This window comes from Lutjanus erythropterus, chromosome 20 (assembly GCF_056507025.1).
Source record: "Lutjanus erythropterus isolate fLutEry1 chromosome 20, fLutEry1.hap2, whole genome shotgun sequence".
Classification (NCBI taxonomy): domain Eukaryota; kingdom Metazoa; phylum Chordata; class Actinopteri; order Lutjaniformes; family Lutjanidae; genus Lutjanus; species Lutjanus erythropterus.
Window position 1 is genome coordinate 9217837 of NC_139336.1, and position 19163 is coordinate 9236999.

Genomic DNA, 19163 nt, shown 5'->3' on the forward strand with positions numbered 1-19163 from the left:
GTTACGTTTTTATCTTTTACTTAATATCCGTCTTGTTATGTATTGTTACGTTATTTCATCTTGTTACACCTTTTACGTTGTCTTTTTGCACACAGTTTTTGTCTTCCATTAAAACTATCCTGTTTTGGAAAATATAGAAAGTATAGATATTTATGTTCAAATGAGCAAAAGTTAAAAAGTAATACTCAAGTAAAGTACATATACCTGGAAAAATCTACTTAAAGTGATAGTTCACCCAAAAATAAAATTTCATTCAGTATCTATTCATCCCTGTGCTGATGTCTGGATGGGTGAAGCACACCTGAAGCGAGGACACAGGTTCTCGCCCAAGCAGCATGACATGAGATCTCGCGATACCTTCCGACCTGTATTTACATGCTACCTGGAAGCAATTCAGACAACAGAGAGAGGTCTCTGACTTGTTACGCACAGAGTTGACTTTGCAAACTTTCAGCAAAGAAGAAAGAAGGACTTTGACATTAAAAGGAACATCATGTCTTTGCTGCAGCTGCGCCCCTTGAACGAGAGCTTGTGTACCTGTTTCAGGCGTGTGCACATGGACCAGGTCTAAGAGGCTACAGTTGACATTTAGGCTAAAAACATCATGTAAATGGCATCTTTTTGGAGACATTTTGTGTTTTTTGACATTTTAAATCTGGTCACCTTCACTTCAGTTGTACTGGATTTGGCTGCAACACTGTTTTCCACTGAAGCTCTGGGAGTATTTTGTGAACTGGAGATCTTCACCCATCCTCACATCCACACAGGGGTGAGTAGATACTGAGTAAAATTTCATTTTTGGGTGAACAATCGCTTTAAGTACGGTAACAAAGTGTTTGTACTTAGTTACTTCCCATCTCTGTTAAGTACTAATGCTGTGGGTGGATATGATAAAACTTTTTCTTGGCTTCCCCACGTACTCATGCAAACTATCAATGTGATGGAAATGCTTCAATAAAATTTCATAGTGATGCTCAGTCACTTGGAAGAAGCAGACGACTCTCAGAAGAAGTTTCACATAAGTCTTCCAGTTTGACGCGTAACACAAACCATATTTCCCTCATCGCACATAACGAGGCCTCTTTGACTTCCCGACGCAGTTACTATTCTTGTCTCACTGCTCGACGTTGTTATTAATCATGATCGCCATTTGTAATGAAACATCACTTTGCTAAGTCAACTGATTAGGTTAAACAGCACACACGCGTCTTTCCAGTAATGGAAGCTTGGATCCATTTATCAAAACAGTGATATGACAGCTGCCGCAACACTGTTTGGATCCTGTGCTGCTTTTTGAAATGAGGGTTGCATGTTTAATAGGAATCTGATGCATTTATTTCCATAAATAATATCTGAACTGATGGAAGCAGACACGCCACCGCTTGGCTGCTTTTCACACACAATCACACACACACACACACACACACACACACACACACACACCAACACAAACCAATCAACCCAAACTGCAAAAAAATACAGGTACACACATGGATGGACACTAACTCATTTAGGGATGAATTTGCTGTGTACACGTACAGAAAGCAAGCAGTGGTTGTGATGTTTCTCCCTCTGCCAGTGTCCCTCTGGCACTGATACTGCATTATGAATCATTAGTTTTCAGGGTTTCTGTTGTTTCTTTTCTTTTTGGAAGCCGGTACAAGGCAGCGTCTGTTGGTTAAAGCTGTGAATTCTAGCAAAACAGGAAAGTGCAGGGATGAATTGTCAGAGACGGGCACAGAAACACTAAAAAGTATCTTGTTACAAATTAAAAATACTTGCTCACTAAGTGTATCTAAATAAAAAACAAAATATTGTTACAGAATATATATTAACTCAAAATGAAAGGAAGAATTAATTTGAAAATACAAAACTACATTCAATACAAACTGATATTTTCACATTCGCTAGCCTCAATATATCTAACCTTAGAAAAAAAAAAATTAGCAGCAGAAAAAATTTTGCAGCTTATTTAGATTTATTGTGGTGGTTGTAGTAATGGACTTTTCCTAAGTCCCACCCCTTTTTGCTCTGTGCTCCAATAACAGTTGAGTCACATCTTAAATTGTTAGAAAAATGCTAGCCAATTAGCTAACTAATGATTGATGTAGATTAGCTAGCTAGTTAGCTAGTGTTTTGCTAAGATTAGCTGACTTAAAGTCCACCTCCAGTCATGTTTTAAACAAGATACAACAAGATACTTCTCCTCTGTTTTGCTAGCTAATCACAGTAACTACCTACATCTGGCTTCTCCTGTGGGCTGGGCATCACCGCTAATGACATGCATAGCTCTGCCCCCTTGATTAACGGGATTGGTTCATTAGGTTTATGACATCACATACCCAGCCTGACTGAATCTGCTTTTTTGAGACTGCCCTTGCTCACCACAGTTTCAAAGCAAGAAATGCTCAGACGTGCCGTTTACTGCTTATTTCTCCCCAGATATGTCTTGAAACTCATGGAAAAAGCCACATAGACATGTTAACAAGGTTAAAAATATGACTTTCACTGGAGGGGGTCTTTAAGATGTGAATATGTGTCACTTCACAGGTAACCCTGCAGCGTCTTTTAGGAATTTTTAAAATTTGGGTTTCTTTTCAACACAGATAAGCCTCGCACATAATAAGTACAGGAAAGGAGAAAGTCGATTGAGATAGAAAACTCGACAGTGAGGTTCTGTAAGTGAAAATGTCATCCAAGGTAAATTTACTGTGAGGTATGAGATTGTGAAACAATGGTATATTCTCCTGAAGAAGCCAAGTTCCCTATGATATCAACCTCATTTTTAGAAAAATACATTTCATTCGCAATTTCATGGAGTCGTACGGCGTTACCCACAATCCCAAAGTGCAGCAGCGATGTCTCTGATTGGCAGGGCTCCCTGTAAACATGGAAATGTTTGTCGGGTTTATTTCCGATGTGAAAACAAAGGTCAACCTCACAGTAATGTTTCGTAACGTGACATGACTTGTGTCACATGACTTGTATCAGGTACTTCAAGTCTGGTATGCCTGTCTGTCATTGCGAATTGACCTGTTCTGTAGTTTAGATATGAAGATGTGTTGGTGGTTTCTAGCTAGCATATATATTTGCTAGTTCTAGATCACATGATGGCCAGCTATGAAAGTATTTTGTTACAAGTTACATCTCATTTTCTTCAGCCCCAAGAAACAGAAATTACAAAATACACTTAATAAATACTGCCCATCTCTGTGGATTGTGTATGTTGGTTTGACATTCACACATGAGAAATAGTCACTGGAGGTTAAAATTAAGTTTCTGTGTTATACTTTCAGAGTCTAAATGACATTATCAAGATTTAAAGGAGTATATGAAAATGTGACACAGTCAAGCGTAAAATGTCATTGATATTTTTCACCTTTAGTCATGCCTCTCTAATGAAAAGTCAACACATCTCCCTCTGCTACTTGTTGCCTAATGCAGTATAACATCGAGTCCTTGGTTTCGTAATCTGAGGAAACGAGAGCTGCATGTTTATTAGCTATCTGAAACAGTTTAGTGGCATTAATGTAAAGTGTGGAAGCTTAAAAGGGTTTGCATGAATTTAAACACAGACATAATCCTCTTGAGTGGTCACATAATGCTACTGTTTAGTTACCAATCCCATGTTAGCGATGCAGAATGAAGGAAACGGCTTGTATTACCTAACCTTGGGTGACTGTAAAATGACAAATCATTTGTCTTCTAGAAATTCTGTCAACATCCTGCACTTCTCCGATAAGTATTCTCAGGTATTCATCACTGTTTATGATGTCTGTAGGGTAGAAAAATGCTTTTAATCCAAGCACAGCTAAGAAAAACAACTCTGTTTGTAACAGGAGGAAAGCAAAGGATTAATAGCTTAGAAGAAAAACTTCTTAAAAAAGATAAGACACCCAAAACATGTTTGTTAAAACTATTAGTCAATGTTCATGACATGTTTTTTAATGAAACATTCACGTTATCTTGACACGGGACCACATAATGTTTGCTCATTAATTTGCGTGATAATGGTGGGCTTTGTTTTGCTAATTAATCGACATCATTTCATTTCAATAACACAGTAGGATGACACATCATAGACTGTCATGAACTATAATGCAATCCAATGCAACTGCCTTGCAATAAAAACTACCCTTTGTGAAGCTTTCACTTTTTGTTCTGACAGATTTAATTTGAGAGTTTCTGATGTTAATGGGGGTGTACTTGTGTGTCGGCATATGGCATGATAATTTTACACAGTTTCGTTAAAGGTTACATTAATATACTTTTGTAGCCTTTATTGCAGCAGTGATTTAATTTATCCGAACTTAAATGTCACATTTTTTATTTTGTCCACCTCCTCTGCATCACAAAGGTGGTCATACTGGGACTGGGACTGTGAGCTGAATACCAACAAGCCCACAGTCATTTCCCTCCATCATAAAGCAACAAATGGAAATTAATTTCCAGCCGTGGATACTAAAAAAATTATATTTAAAGCTCCATTAATTTTTTTTTTTCAGTCATCAATTACTCAAATGAGCAGGGGAGACTGGGGAGTGGTGTAACACTGGGTCAGCTGTAACACTGCCAGTTTGACCAAATCACAGTGCACTCCAATTTCACTTTTGAGCTCACAGGAAAAGTGGTATTTCTCTGTGAGCAACATTGTGGATTTTCTGACCAAAACAACCGATTTTCAGGTAAATAAAAGTTAAAAAAAAAAAAAAAAGTAAGCACTTTCTCTACTTTAATTTGATGATTTGGCACTGATGGTACCTTCAAGCCCACATGCTAAAACAGTCATGTAATGGCTGTTTGGAGTGGGGATAGTTGTAACAGTTTATTAATTTTATGAAAATTTCTGCAGTGTGTGCATGGAACACAATGCAAAAAGAAGTGTGGGTCAAGTGTGTATATTGTTCTGGGCCCACACAGGGCCATCCATCTACATTTGCCCCAACTGTGACCGTGAGCAAACCCTTATGTAACACACGCACATTCAGAAATACAGTCCAAACATGCTCAGTGTATTTTGTCACTGTTAAATTGAAATGTATTCAAAGCTGTTTATTCTTTATTCTTCACTAAGGTTGCTACATAAATTGGATCGTTTGGATCATAATTCAGCAAATTACTTCTCACTGTTGCATCTTTCACCAGCTAGTGTTACAACTCACCCCAGTAGTGGGGCAGGTTATGACAACAGGACACTTTTATTTGTGATAACTACATACAGGTACCATGTATCAAAGTCTGATAGATCTACTGCAGCATGAGCATCAAAAAGTGTTACTACCATCCCCGGTCTCCCCTACTTATAATGAGAAGGTTCTCCACTAGGATGTTTCCTACTCTGCCTCTGATTGGCTTAAACTTACTTTAAGCCTAACCAATGAACACTTCTCATGCTGAAACCTAACCAACCAAACCAATGCAGGCAACACGTACCAGCCAATCACAAGCAGAGTAGGGTGGGTACATGCTTTCACCATCCTAAACAAAAAGTAGAATTATCCGCCAAGGGGTTGTACACCAACTTTTACATGCTCATACCTTTTGCCTTGTAAAAACTGTATAACATACTGACTCATTAATAAACTACCATTTACTGTTACTGAGTGTCATTAGTGTCATTATAAGTTCATCTTAAGATATGAGTGGAAAGACTCAAACATAGCTGAACCATGTGGTGCTACTTCAGCACGCTTCAAGAAAAAATAGTACTGTGACCACTACAGGAAATTGCAGATGAACATTTAATATCCAGGAGTTAACATTATAAACACGACCACTTTTAGCACATTGACCACACACAGTCCAGACATACAGCAGGTTTCACCCAGTCTTGTTTTTACTGCAATGCTGCATCAAGATTTTGGGAATTATTATTTTAAAAACAGTGACACTTAAACTGTATTTGACACCATGATAGTTACATTAAGCCCATGGTTCTCATGTGGGCTAACAACACTCCATTACACCCCTATACAACATTGATTGAAAAATAAGGGGGTATACCTGTTTACATCCTGCAGTGCACCACTGAATCTACCCACTCTGATACACTGTGAAGGCCTCTTAACTCATGGTTTTAGTTTTACAGCACAGAAAAACTGACTGTACACCACCTGCTCAGCACCAAATAGCAGATAGAAAGTGAAGAAAGTGGAACATCTGGCAGCTAAAGAGCCAGATGTTTCCCTCATGAGTTGGTGGATATAAACCAGAGCTAAAAGGACAATCAATGTTGCACTTACATTTATGTTGGACTTACATTCATCAAGTGGACACGAAAACAACTCAAAATGGATTATTATGTAGCTCTGTGTCTGCTGGTTGTGCAAGTAGACAATCATTTGCATAAATATTAGCCATAACAGCTTTATAAGGTGATAAAGTCAGAACTGTGTGTTTGTCAGCTTGATTTTGAGTTCTTCTGCCTCCCACAAGCCAAAAATCAAAGACTGCAGCTTTGGAGACACACACAGATGCCGGTTACAGATGAACAAAGATGTCAGACAGGCACTGCTTGAAATTACTCATGCATCAGTTGCAAAACAACCATAAAATTATGTAATTTGCCAGTGTTTACACAGGGAAAACACAGCTCTGGAGAACGGCACTGCCAAAAAACCAGGAGTCACGAAACAGTCCTTCACCAAGACTGAGAGAAAAAATCTGACACCTTTTCATTTATTTAAGAACACCAGAAGCTGGGATGTCAAACATTTAAAGCTGATTCAACATTTCTCTGATACAGCCCTGGCAAAAACAAAAAACTTGAACAAGAAAAGCTTCAGCGGGGGTAGAACGAAGAGCTATTGTTTGAAAGGTTTTTCTGGTATTTATTCTACATTCTAATATCAACTGATATTTTTCCTTCCCTGACAATTTCTAACTTTTTCTCCATATGACAGATATTTCAGAATCAAAGGCTGCGAGTGTCTAGTCCCTTTAAAACAGAGGTCACGCATGTAATACACGCACACCAGCCTCCACTTTCTCAAAGCTGTCAGTGAATGCTAATTGTGCCGGGATTTATGAGTATCTTGCCCTTAGGGGCTTTTGTGCAATCTGAAGAAATACCTCTAATGTTTAAAGAAATCATGTCTCAGGAGTCCTTTTACAATGTCATTTCAATAAGATTCTCTTTATTCCTTTCGAAGCACAGACGGCTATGCCTACTAACCTAGTGTCCATCATGCAAACACAGTTTTCGCCTTGCATTTTTTAACCTAAGAGGTTTGTATTTTTTTTTCCCCAGAAATCTCTCGCTGTGCCTTCCCTCTCCTCAGCCTTAGTCTCTCTTCAAGAACAGCTGCTGAATGTAGGCAAAGTATAATTCATTCACCTTGCCACATTATTTGACTCTACAGGCATTCACACTGGCATGAAGCCTTAAGGCAACGGAGTTATCCTCTGCCCACTGTGGAGTAAAAGTCACTATCAGCTGGCCCTGATGCTTCTGACAAGCATAAATATACATGCAAAAGTTGTAGATAAGTGTTTCCCCGAGGCAAAACTGAAGATCGAATGCTGAAAACTCCTTCATTGCCTCAATCAAACAGCCTCTCCTGTTACACCGAGAGAGAGGCGCAGGACCTTGGCTGGTCTGTGACTGGAGGGGTTCTGAGGCACCGGCGTTCGACTCGCAGAGAAACACCACGCTTTCAGCAGACTCTTGCTCTGGGTTTGTGCGCTTTGAGCCTGATCCGGACCGCCGACAGAAGGGGAGGAGGTCGAGAGCGCCCCGCAGCAACACCATGAGGAAACGCTGACACAGCTTTGGGTCGAGAGAGCAGAGGTAGTAGACGTGGGGCCCGGACTGGAGGAATGGCTGGTTAAATGTGCTTGTGTTCTCAGGCAGTGACCACGGAGCAAGTTGTGGAAGGCTTTCTTGAACTCCCGGCTGAAGCAGGGGTAGATGATGGGGTTAATGCAGCTGTTGAGGTAACCCAGCCAGAAAGTTATCTTAAAAATGGTTTCCGAAGGCTTACAGGACGGGAAGATGGATCCTGGAAAACACACACAAAAAGACACAGATTTGAATATAAATGGAAAAGGACATTAATACATAACTAATACTTGAAATGTAGTATTCTGAAATACTGTGCTACTGACAAGCCAACCGCAGGGGATGACAAGCATCCACCAAAACTTGTTTTACACTTCAGTGTGTGTTAAATGAATAAATCAATGGTTCAGAAAATTTGACAAGCAATATGAGGGCCAGTAACTCTTCAAGCTCAAAAGTGGATCAATGGCTGTAACCCGACGTCAAGTTTTGCAATGTTCTATGTTGTTTTAGTGTTTATTTCTTAGGCTGACCTGTTGATCTTGCGTTAGCTTGTTGCATGGCTAACGTGGCTTCTGCCACAGACTGGGGGCGGATGTCAGACTAATGTGATATTGAGGGAAAGTTGTGTTAACATTAAGCCTCATTTGAAGCTGCATGCCAGTAACTTTTTTCATGTTCCGTCAAAGTTAATACTGCAGCACGAGCTGCTGTGTGATCACCATAGCCAGTGTGTGTTTGTGTTGTTGTAGGCCTATGTCAATGAACTTGATAGACATGCCTTGCTGGTAACGATACAGTTATGTGTGAAAAAGAAATGGTCGAACTGCAGGAACTCATTTGCAGTGTTGTGTGACTGTGACTGGCACCCAGCAGTGAGCTTACTTAGACCAGAAGGTGAGATACACAGTTAATATTAGCACTACTCATAGACGTATAATATAAACTAGACACTGCTGCTTGCAGTATTGTAGCAAAAAATTTTTCCTTAAGCCAAAAAAGCATTTTATTGGCTCATGTCCCAGGCGAGCAGCTCTCATTGGACATCTTTGCATTCAGTTCATTATAATATATGTGTGGCGCTACTGTACCAAATTTATCATTAATGAATAAATCTGCAAAAACAAATGACAATGGTGCTAATAGTGTTTAGCCAACCTAAATAACTGCTGAGGAAATTCAGTCACAGTGACGACTCTAGCAGTGTTCCTATGTGCAATATCAATACTCCAACCAGGTGTATTATCATCCAGTGTGCAATACCTGTACCAAAATCCCTAACTCAATGTGCAATATCCATAATCCCCCTATGCCATGGTGTAAATTTGTAAATAATGTATATTTGCTGTTACCATTTCCTATGTTATATATTTTTCCCAGTTATATTTCCCTGTTTATATTGCTTGCTGCTATTTATTGTCTCTTTTTGCTGTTGTTTCTACTATTTTTGCTATACACTTTGCTGCTGTAACACTGAAAATTTCCCCACTGTGGGACTAATAAAGGAATATCTTATCTTATCTTATCTTATCTTATCTTATCTTAGATAGATAGCACATAGCGAGACCATACACCATCAAAGTTCTATATTTACAATATTTTAATAAATTCATAACATATATAAAAAATAAAACTCTATCTAAAATGTGAGTGAGTATTACAAATTTTGTAAAGGTGATTTTAAATCATTTTTGATGATTTGAAATTGATTTTTTATTTTGAAAAGTGACTGATTTGTCCTGAACCACAGAATTCAGAATATCCACCTCATGGTTCAGGATTTAGAGATTATGCCGATAAAAAAAAAGATGATCAGTGCTATGACAGCCCCAAAATGTAATAACCTGCAATGATTCTTCTTGAGTGAAAAGACTAGGTGCTTTTAAAAATAGCCACTTAATGATGCAATCCACTCCAAAGTCTAATCTAATCAGTTATTCCTTGGGACATGAGCTGAATTTCCATCAGGCTTCATTCAAATTCATGAAGCAGTTCCACAGGTCTAAATTTAATGTGCAAAACATTTTTTATCAAAGCAAATAATATAAAATTGCAGTGGCCTCACAGCAGCTTTATATACGGTGCCACTGATGAACAGCAGTCACTTCATTTTATGAGCTTGGCAAGCAAACTGTACTGCTCCGCAGTGAAGACAGCCTCCAAGTGCTACAACACAAAACAGGCTTTCCATATGAAGTGTTCAGAAAAAACGCAAAATAAAAAATTCAGTGGTTTTTCAAACCCTCAGTCTGAGAATCTCAGACTATCATTGCCTGAGAGCTTGAATGAGCGCTGCGCTGTGAGCCGTGAAGGTCTCTCTCAATTGAAATGCAGAACTATTCTCCGATGACTGGCTGCCTTGGGAGGCTACAGGGTGACTGAGGATGCCTCCTAGCATTACAGCCCATTAAGCCTCACGCTTGTTATCTATAATAGCTTTCATAGGAGGGAGCACTGGTTTGGCTCATTCCATTTCATCTCACAGCAGAAGCCCATTCTGCTACAATGTGGTGTTTTATTTGGTCTATTTGGTTGCTTGTAATTGAATTTTTTGATGTCCCTTTGGAGCAACTCGAGCAGTACAGTCGAAGCACAGTGGTGGAGGAGAAAGGTCCTTCCTTCATAGAGCAAAAACATATTATCACACAACATTATACAAATGATTCAGGCCTCGACAGCTTTTGCATCACAGTAGTTGTAGCTACAGCGAGGAGGCTTGCTGTTATAGATTTAAATGTTAAAGGCAAAGGCACTGTTGGGCCATCACCCTATCTGACTGAAATATCTCAACAACTATGAAATGGGTTGCCATGGAATCTTGTACAGACATTCTTTATCCCCTAAGGATGAATAATGCTGACTTTGATTATCTTCTGACTTTTCCTCCATGGCCAACATGAGGTTGACATGCTTGCTTTGTATTCATGGTGTCCAGAGGATATATCTTAATTGCTCTGATGTCCTTTCCAACATCTATTGGATGGATTGGAAAATAAACTGTACATACAAGGGCCTTGATGAAAAATAAAATCATAATAACTTTGAGCCCATAACTTTTCTTTTAGTGTCATTAAGAGTCATGTTCCCCAGAGGATGAGTTGTAATAACAGTGGTGATCCTATAAGTATTGTTCAACACTTATTTATGACTAAAAAACAAAAAAGGTAATGACATTCCCATCAGCCTCAGCTGGACTCTGTGTTTTTATAGTTGTGTCTAGATAGTAAGTGTTTGCAAGATTTGCCAAACTCTCACTTTAAATGTTGTCATCTATGTGCACATTGTATATTGTTGTATCATGTGTTATAATGTGTTTATAACACATTATAATTCTGTAGTTTCAGCTACAGAAGTGAAAGATTGTGGTTTGGCTTAAAATGATAACTCACTAATTAGCAAAAGTTAGCATGCTAAACTGTTAAACTGGGATGGCAAAGCATTAGCTGCTTAACATTAGCATTTTAGCATAGTCATTGTCAGGATGTTAGCATGCTGATGTTGGCGTCTGTGGCTATATAACCTATAGCTTCACAGAGCTGCTAGCATGGCTGTAGACCTACAGTATAACCATATGAATCTGAGGTCTTTTCACACAGAATATGAGTTTAGATAGTTTGTGTTTGGCGATATTACTAATGCAAATTAGTGCTTCATGTAAAGATCAATAAAATCCATCATGGTAATTCAGAGCATCTTCAAATTACTTGTTTTGCCCAACCAAAACACCCAAAAATTCATTTTTGACACCGCAAAGCAGAAAACTGGCACATTTCTGAGCCTTTCTGCCTAACGGATAATTGATTAATAGACCTTTTTCAGCAGACATCTTAACTTGGCATAGTAGAAAGAGCACAGGTGTTACTAATAGCATTAACGATAGCTTTGTTACATTCAAGTGTGCCAGTAAGCCCTGGCAGTGTGATAGTGAGCCAGCACGTACAATATCTGAACCCTGAAGCCAAAGCAGCAAAATGGCATCAGTCCATCTATTTTGTCATTCACACCTGTGCTTCTTGTACTGTGATAAGTGGAAACGTCTTAAGTCAAAAAGGCCTATTAGGTAAATGTTCCAGCTCAACTGTGACTAAACTTCTAACAGCCTCAAGAAAGGGGAAGTTTACTCTTGACCTTCTAAAGAGCATTTTGAAAAAAATGTTCTCCACTTAAGTTCCACTGCCTTTTTTCCTGAAGCTTTCAACACAAATGAACTGTCGTGCAACAGATATATAGTAGCTAGCATGATAACAGACTGAAATGTCAACTTATATTCAGTCTGACCTTGTCTTCGCTCAAACCAATTTCCCTGGCGGAGGGAAGATTCCATGTTTACCAGCCAATCATGACAGATCAATGCCATTTTAAGTCGTCACTGGTGCATAGCCAGGCCAACATATTTTGTATTTGTTCCCGTAGACTATGATTCTGTGAGAGAATGAGCCATAATGCATATACGCAGATAAGCTGTGTGTTGTGTTAACCTGCCACAGATGAGAAATAAGAAGCCCCTGTAATATTACTACAGCATCTTTACGTACTCTTCTGGTTCAGACTGGCTAAAGACAATTAAAATATCCTAAAACCGGAGATCTCCCAAATATGTTTCAGAGCTGCAGAGCTGGAAGCAGATGATGAAGTCTGCTTCTGCATAAATGCAGTGCATTCTCCTGAACAGGGAGTTTTTAAAAAAAAAATTCTATGGCAGCAAACACCCCTCACAGCATTTCAGTAGCTGTGTATTATTATCTACACACTTCTCTTCTTTGGTTGACTTAAAACGGCCTTGATAGCAGCATCTAGCTTGTCTATAGTGGTCACCACTGTTTTTATTACTCCTCCTTAGTTCCAGCGCCCAGTTTTACAATCCTTAAGAAGAGCTTAACAACAGTGTTAATACCACAACGTGATGCTGATTGGCTAGTCATTATCCCCGCCCGCCTCTTCTGAGTAGGCAGGTTCGAAGGCCTGAACCTGTGCAACAAAAGAAACATCCCACAATTGATATGGATGAAATCATGACTGCTACTAAGCTTGCATGTAAACAGGTCCATCTCCATGACAACACTGATGAACACGGTATGATACAGCTGACAGCTCTGGAAAAAGTAGCAAGATCTTCAGTTAGTCTTGCTCTGATAAACTAAAATTACTTAGATTTAGTTATTGTATAGTCTTAAACCCTGTATTAAAAGACAAAAGTAAGACAGACCCTTTTGCTTACATCTGGATTACACGTTGGACCTTTAATACGGCTAGTCAGGAGTGTACACACTGGCAGGAAAAAAAGAAAAACATCACCCATACTATTTGTCCAGATGATGTGTTTCATCCTACATCCTGTTTAACAGATTGTTCCCCCCTTCAATACGATTGCAGTTTGTGTAACCAAAAACAGGTTTCAGTTATAATCTCACCGTCTGTGACCTGGAAAGTAACTGCTGACAGACTACTATCCTTAAACACACACCAGTCCACGCTGACATTCACTTTATCTCACTCAAGCTTTAAGAGTTGTTTCTGAAGCAATTAAGATGTTAGATTAGACTTCACAAAGGTTGGTTTCTTCCCTCTAGTACATCTACGATAAGAGCACTGTTATCACCCTTTTTTGACAGACTCTGACAAAATGTAGGTATAATTTATTAAAGATAAAGTTGAGAATGTTTGGCTTAGATATTTACCTTTTTCTCACCTCCTGTTATTGTTAAATGTAGCTTGTATCTACAGTGATGTTTCACTACAACCGCAGAATAATCCTTAATGAGTTCATTTCTATTCAGCTTTGCTTCAGCTAAAATTTTAATTACCATTTTCTATATTTTTTAGAATAAAGCAGGCCTCCATAGGTATGAAAGAAATCATTTATGCTCTCATTATGATATCAATTAATTTGTGAATAATTTAAATCCCCTTTTAGACTCAGAGAATACATTATTTCCTCAACAAGTGTAAAGTAGATTAATCATTTTTAGGCTCTTTTTGTTCTTTTCCCTCAAGTTTTGCAGCATTGTGTGCCACTCATTATCTCATTATCGTTGCATTCAAGTCACAGAGCAACTGTGAACACTTTCTTTTCTGAAGTCTGTGGGAACCGTTCCAAAACCCTCGGGGTTAATTAAGAATATTTAACATATTTCAGCTGCTGCACCATATAAAATATGTTTTTTAGCTGCTTCCAAAGTTGCATTTCTTGAAGGACACAAAGATGGAGGCTGGAAGTGACAGAACACAACCTATTTGTTCAACACATGAACAAAATGTTTCATTATTAGGGACATTTATCTATACCTGACCTGAAAAGCAGTTTTTAACAGCTCTCTTTGGTTAAAAATGTAAAAATTGTACTGGTGGTGTAATGGTGTACAGTAGTGATGCAGGGATTACAGTTACAACCACACTGCTGTTAATATGCGGGTTGAACAGGTTACAAAAGTCACGGGTGGGAAAGAGAGAGGCGCTGTGTGCACATTTACGCACGAGACAGCAGCTGTATCTTCTTTGATTATTTAATTCTGTTTCCTCTGGAGAATTTCCTCTGTCCTACAGTTTTTAGTTTTGCTGCTTGGATGTTCCACATAATTACAGAACTGCGTGCATAGAAATGAAACTGAAAGCAGCTTCTCTAATCACTAAAGCAACTGTAAAAGTAAGCTCAGACATCAATACAAAACACACTGAAGAAAAATGACCTGGAAAGGGGTAGAGGTGCGGGTGTGGGTATTGGACACAACCAAAAGCACTCTTCCAGATCACTGCAGAAGTTAACATGATTTTCAACTAGTTTTTCATACAAAGTATCAGACAATCAATTTATCTTTCTTGTGTATAAAAAACAAATTTAAAAATTTGGTTCACTCTCAATTCTGCCACAAAGAATGTCTGTCATTACTCTGGCTTTGTTGGATTTTACATTTCATGTCGGCATTCCACAGGCAAAAGAGATGTGTAACTGCACCAGTCAGCTGTTCTGCTTTCTAAAGTGAATTTATTATGTAAGGCTTTTTTGTGTTCCTGGATGATCGGTGTATTGCTTGTTCTGCAACAATGCAGTTGTGAAGGAGGGCTTTCTCTCCTGCCTGTGCATGTGTGTGTGTCTGCTCGTCTCTTTCTGTTTAGACACAACTGACATATATGTGAAATAACTATGCACTTTAAGAAACACAATCACATTTCACACACGCGCGCCGATTGTGCTTTGTTACTACCTCCACTGATGGCTCAGAGGCAGAACAATAAGGCCGCCCCATTGTGTGTACATACCTTTTCTACAGAACAGCGAGGTGGAATAATAGAGCAACATTCCTACCTTGAAGAGACTGTATAAAAGGAACTATAGTGTTGTTCTCAGTGGCAGCTCACAGGCAAATGCTTTCAGAGAAAAAGCTCTAAAGCTGTACAATATAGCACCAAATGGCAGACAGACACGGTAAGCAGTTATTTAATTGAGCCACAGAGCCAAATATTTCCTACAGGAGGTGGTGGAGACCAAAAACAGAGGTAAAAGACAGTGACTAATGGATGGACTTCATCAGGTGGCCAGAAACACAAATCCGAATGAATGATAATGTTGCTCTGTTTCTGCTGGATGTGAAAATAGAACCATAATTAAAAAAAGTTGGGACAATTTTGTAAAATGTAAATAAAAACTGAATGCAAAGATTTGCAATTCCTCTTTGATCTATATTTGAATTGAGTATATTAAGAAGACAAGATATTTAATGCTCAAACTGATGAACTTATTTGTTTTTGCACTTTCATAGTCATTCCGAATTTTTTCCAAAAAAGTTGGGAATGGAAAACTGAAAAACACCTGTGTGATACACTGAAAAGGTAAACAGGTCAATTTCAAAAGTCAGCATCTGTGATGGTATGGCGGTGTGTTACAGCATTTGTCGCATTACGGCTGCATCACATCAGCCGTAGCTGATCGCAGCCATTCTGCACAATGCTAGCAAGACCACCAGCAGCGCCTGGCGCATCGAGGCGCCGCTGGTGGAACCGGCGTGCCGAGTCTATTTTTGACGGATGCCGTGTCAATTAGCACAGAGCAGGTCAAACGGACAGGAAGTCAGACACAGAAAAAGCAGAGCAGAATCTGGTTAATTTTCAAAATATGAGACCCTGTGCAGACTCATGATCATAAAGACAGACAGAAAAGAAACGATTTAACCATGTAGCCTGCTTATCTGTCAGCAAAATATTCCTGATCTGAACAAGTGAACATAATCAGGTGGGCAAAACGCTCCGCTGCTGAAATGCTTCTGAAATACTGCTGGCGGGACTTGCAGCTGTGCAGAAAATCAGAACCGTGGTACAGTCGTGCCGTGCTTGGTGGAATCAACTGGTTAGTTCTCATGGCATGGCTAACCGTTCCTGCTTATGTCAGCAAGACAATGTCAAGACAAATTCTGGATCTGTTGTTGACTGTTGAGCAATTGAAGGCATATATTAAGCAAGAGTGGGAATAAATTTCGCTTTCAAAACTTCAAGAATTAGTTCCCAGTGCTTAGTGAGTGTTGTTAAGAGAAAAGGTGATGTAACACAGCGGTAAACATGCTCCTGGCCCAACTGGAGCTCTTTTGCAGGCATCAAATTCAAAATAAGTGTATATTTACAATAAAATATTGAGTATTGAATATCTCTATGTCTTTGTACTGTATTCAATAACAGTGTTTGCTTATCAACTAAAAAGGTGATGCCAAAAAGCACTAGTATGCCAGGTTTAACAACAGAGTCTCATTTTTTATTGGCCTGCAGACAGAATATATTTTGATCCACATGGACAGAAAAATCTTTGAGGGTTCCAACAGCAGTAAAGGGTCATAACCTTCTGAGTTTTTCACAGATTGCCAGGGATTTATCTTTCAGGGAAGCAAACCCTTAGCGTTGTGACTTGAATATACTAATAATAATACATGAAAAGGCACAGACTGGGGTTATGTCAAGTTAAAAACAGCTGAGGTTAGCAGGTACCTACCAATGGGTAAAACCAGGAAAAAAGGAAGCCAGCACAGAATGAAGCAGCCGACAACAATGCCAAGAGTCTTGGCTGCTTTTTCTTCTCTTGAGAACTTCAGCAGCTTCGGCAGGAAAAAAGTGGTGCGTTTATGCCTCGGGGCAACTTCATCATTCTCCTGTTTCTCCGTCTGAGCAGCATTTCCTCTGTGTATCCTCAGCGTCACCCCCTCCGTCTCAACCCCGTCCCCTTTGCTGCCCTTCCTGAGGGTTTTTATCTCCCTCTTTGCCACAGTATACACACGGCAGTACATGGCCAGGATGATGGCCAGAGGTATATAGAAAGATCCGAGTGCTGAGAACAAAGCATAGCCGGGCTCCTCAGTGATTCGACACACTGTCTCATCCTCTGGGTCGGGCTCCTTCCAGCCGAACAAAGGGCCCACAGATATAGCTGCCGAGAGTCCCCAGAGAGCAGCCACGGCGGTCAGGCCTCGCCTCCCCGTAGCCATGGCAGGGTAGCGCAGGGGGTAGCTGACAGCCAGATAGCGGTCGATAGAGATCACACACAGACTGAGGATGGAGGCAGTGCAGCAGAGGACATCAAGTGCGGCCCAGACGCTGCAAAAAGAGCGGCCAAACACCCATCTGCCGAGAGCCTCCGAGGTGGCGGAGAAGGGCAGGACGGCTGAGCTGAGCAGCAGGTCCGCCGCTGCCAGGTTGGCGATGAAGTAGTGTGTCACGGAGCGCCAGTGGTGGTGGAACAGCACGGACAGGATGACGAGGATGTTGCCAAGGACCCCGAACACTACGAACACCACCAGCACCATCCCCAGGACCACCGCCTTGGCTACGTCCACCTCCGGGTGGACGGAGGAGGTGCAGTTGGGACAGCGATCTGCTGTGGAGAAAGCACTCATGTTCTCCGCAGGGACCATCGCAAATCTGTGGGGTGTGTCAAGTTCTTGAAGATTGATAACTCTCGTGCGACATCTGTTCCAGCTTCAATAACTCTTCCGTTTTTCTGCGACAGCTATTGCAGAGCATAAAAGCTTTTCCTGCTTAAAGTTAATTTGTAGATGCAGCGACTCTTGCCAATGCTCCACCAATCACGTGGCCCTGGCCAGGGTTCCTTGGCAGAATGTCACACTGCCACATCTTTTTCAGTCCAGGGGTATCTTAATAGAAATGACGAATATTCACTGATGTCAGGGTCAGTCATGCAGAAAGGCCTCATCTCAGGGAACCTGTTGAAACAAGAAAAGAGGTAAAATATACTTAACAACAACTTCATAATCCAAGGCTTTTTATAAAAACCCCCAAAAAGCTCATTATAGTACCTCTACCCGATCTGTCTTTGGCAGTGTAGGAACAAATCAAAGTGTCACATTTAAAATATACAAAATAAAAGGTAAATTGCTAAAAAAAAAAAAAAAAAAAATCATCACACGGCACCCAGTCATGATTAAAGGGTAAAAATATCACTCAATGACTCCTCTCAGAGGACACAGTCTCTCTATTTGCAGATTATTCACCCTTCATTACGGATGCATTAGAGAAAACAGAGGTTATGCTTGAGCGGACTAAGTGGCATTCGCAATTTCTTTTTCATCCCAAAAACATTACAGCCTACTTGTCTTTTTGCCTCCGCAAACAAACAAAAAAGAAAAAAAGCAACCATAAAACATCCCATTATTAATATCTGATTCTTGCTTAACCTTTATTTAACCAGCCACATCGATTAAAGGAAGAGATCAATTTGCTGAGGCAGCGAGGAGACAATAGAACTCTCGAGCAGCAGGGGTGGTGAGGATTATAATAGAAAGGGGGGAAAAAAGAAACAAGATATAATCAAAAACAACAGGGGTAAAGACAAGGACACCGCAGCGGCTATAATAATCCTTGGGGCAAAATGGAAATCATCTGTGGCATTATGAGAAAACCAGCCAGCCATGCGGGGAATACAAAGATAAATGACAGCAGGGACATTCAGCCGGAGCCTGTGATGGCTTTCTTGAAGGTCTCGTGTCTGCGAGCTGGACTCTAACTCAACCGCCAGATGACAGGCCAGGAATTGAACCTCGAGGAGGGCACTATATAACCGTGGCGAAGGGATTCAGCTGCTGATAGTCCCACTCAGCAGCACTCTCAGTGTACGTGTTGGAGATCTGGGATGTCACAGAGTGAGATAAACGCCGGCGAGGAAAAGAAAAGAAAAGCAAGGCGAGATAAAGCCTTCGCAGTGCAGAGTCACGCTTGTCACATGTTCGTGCAGGATCAAAGGCTTTCCGATCGCCGCGCATCCCACCAGGAGGTGGAACGAAATTCACCCAAATAAACACTTGACGCTGGGATCAGTAGCCGGAGGGGGGGAATGAAAATGAAATGGATATCTCGGATTGTTTCAGCAGAAGAGCTAAGCGCGGTGATA

General features: G+C 40.2%; 1 protein-coding gene across 1 annotated transcript; it reads right to left on the reverse strand.

The window, feature by feature from the left end:
* Positions 1–5764: 5764 nt before the first annotated feature.
* On the reverse strand, positions 5765–18656 carry adra1ab (adrenoceptor alpha 1Ab). Its single transcript, XM_084745829.1, has 2 exons — positions 16755–18656; positions 5765–8000 (listed from the first exon to the last, which is right to left on the reverse strand). The coding sequence occupies exons 1-2, from the start codon at positions 17668–17670 to the stop codon at positions 7546–7548; spliced, it is 1371 nt and encodes a 456-aa protein (XP_084601955.1). The 5' UTR covers positions 17671–18656; the 3' UTR covers positions 5765–7545.
* Positions 18657–19163: the final 507 nt, after the last annotated feature.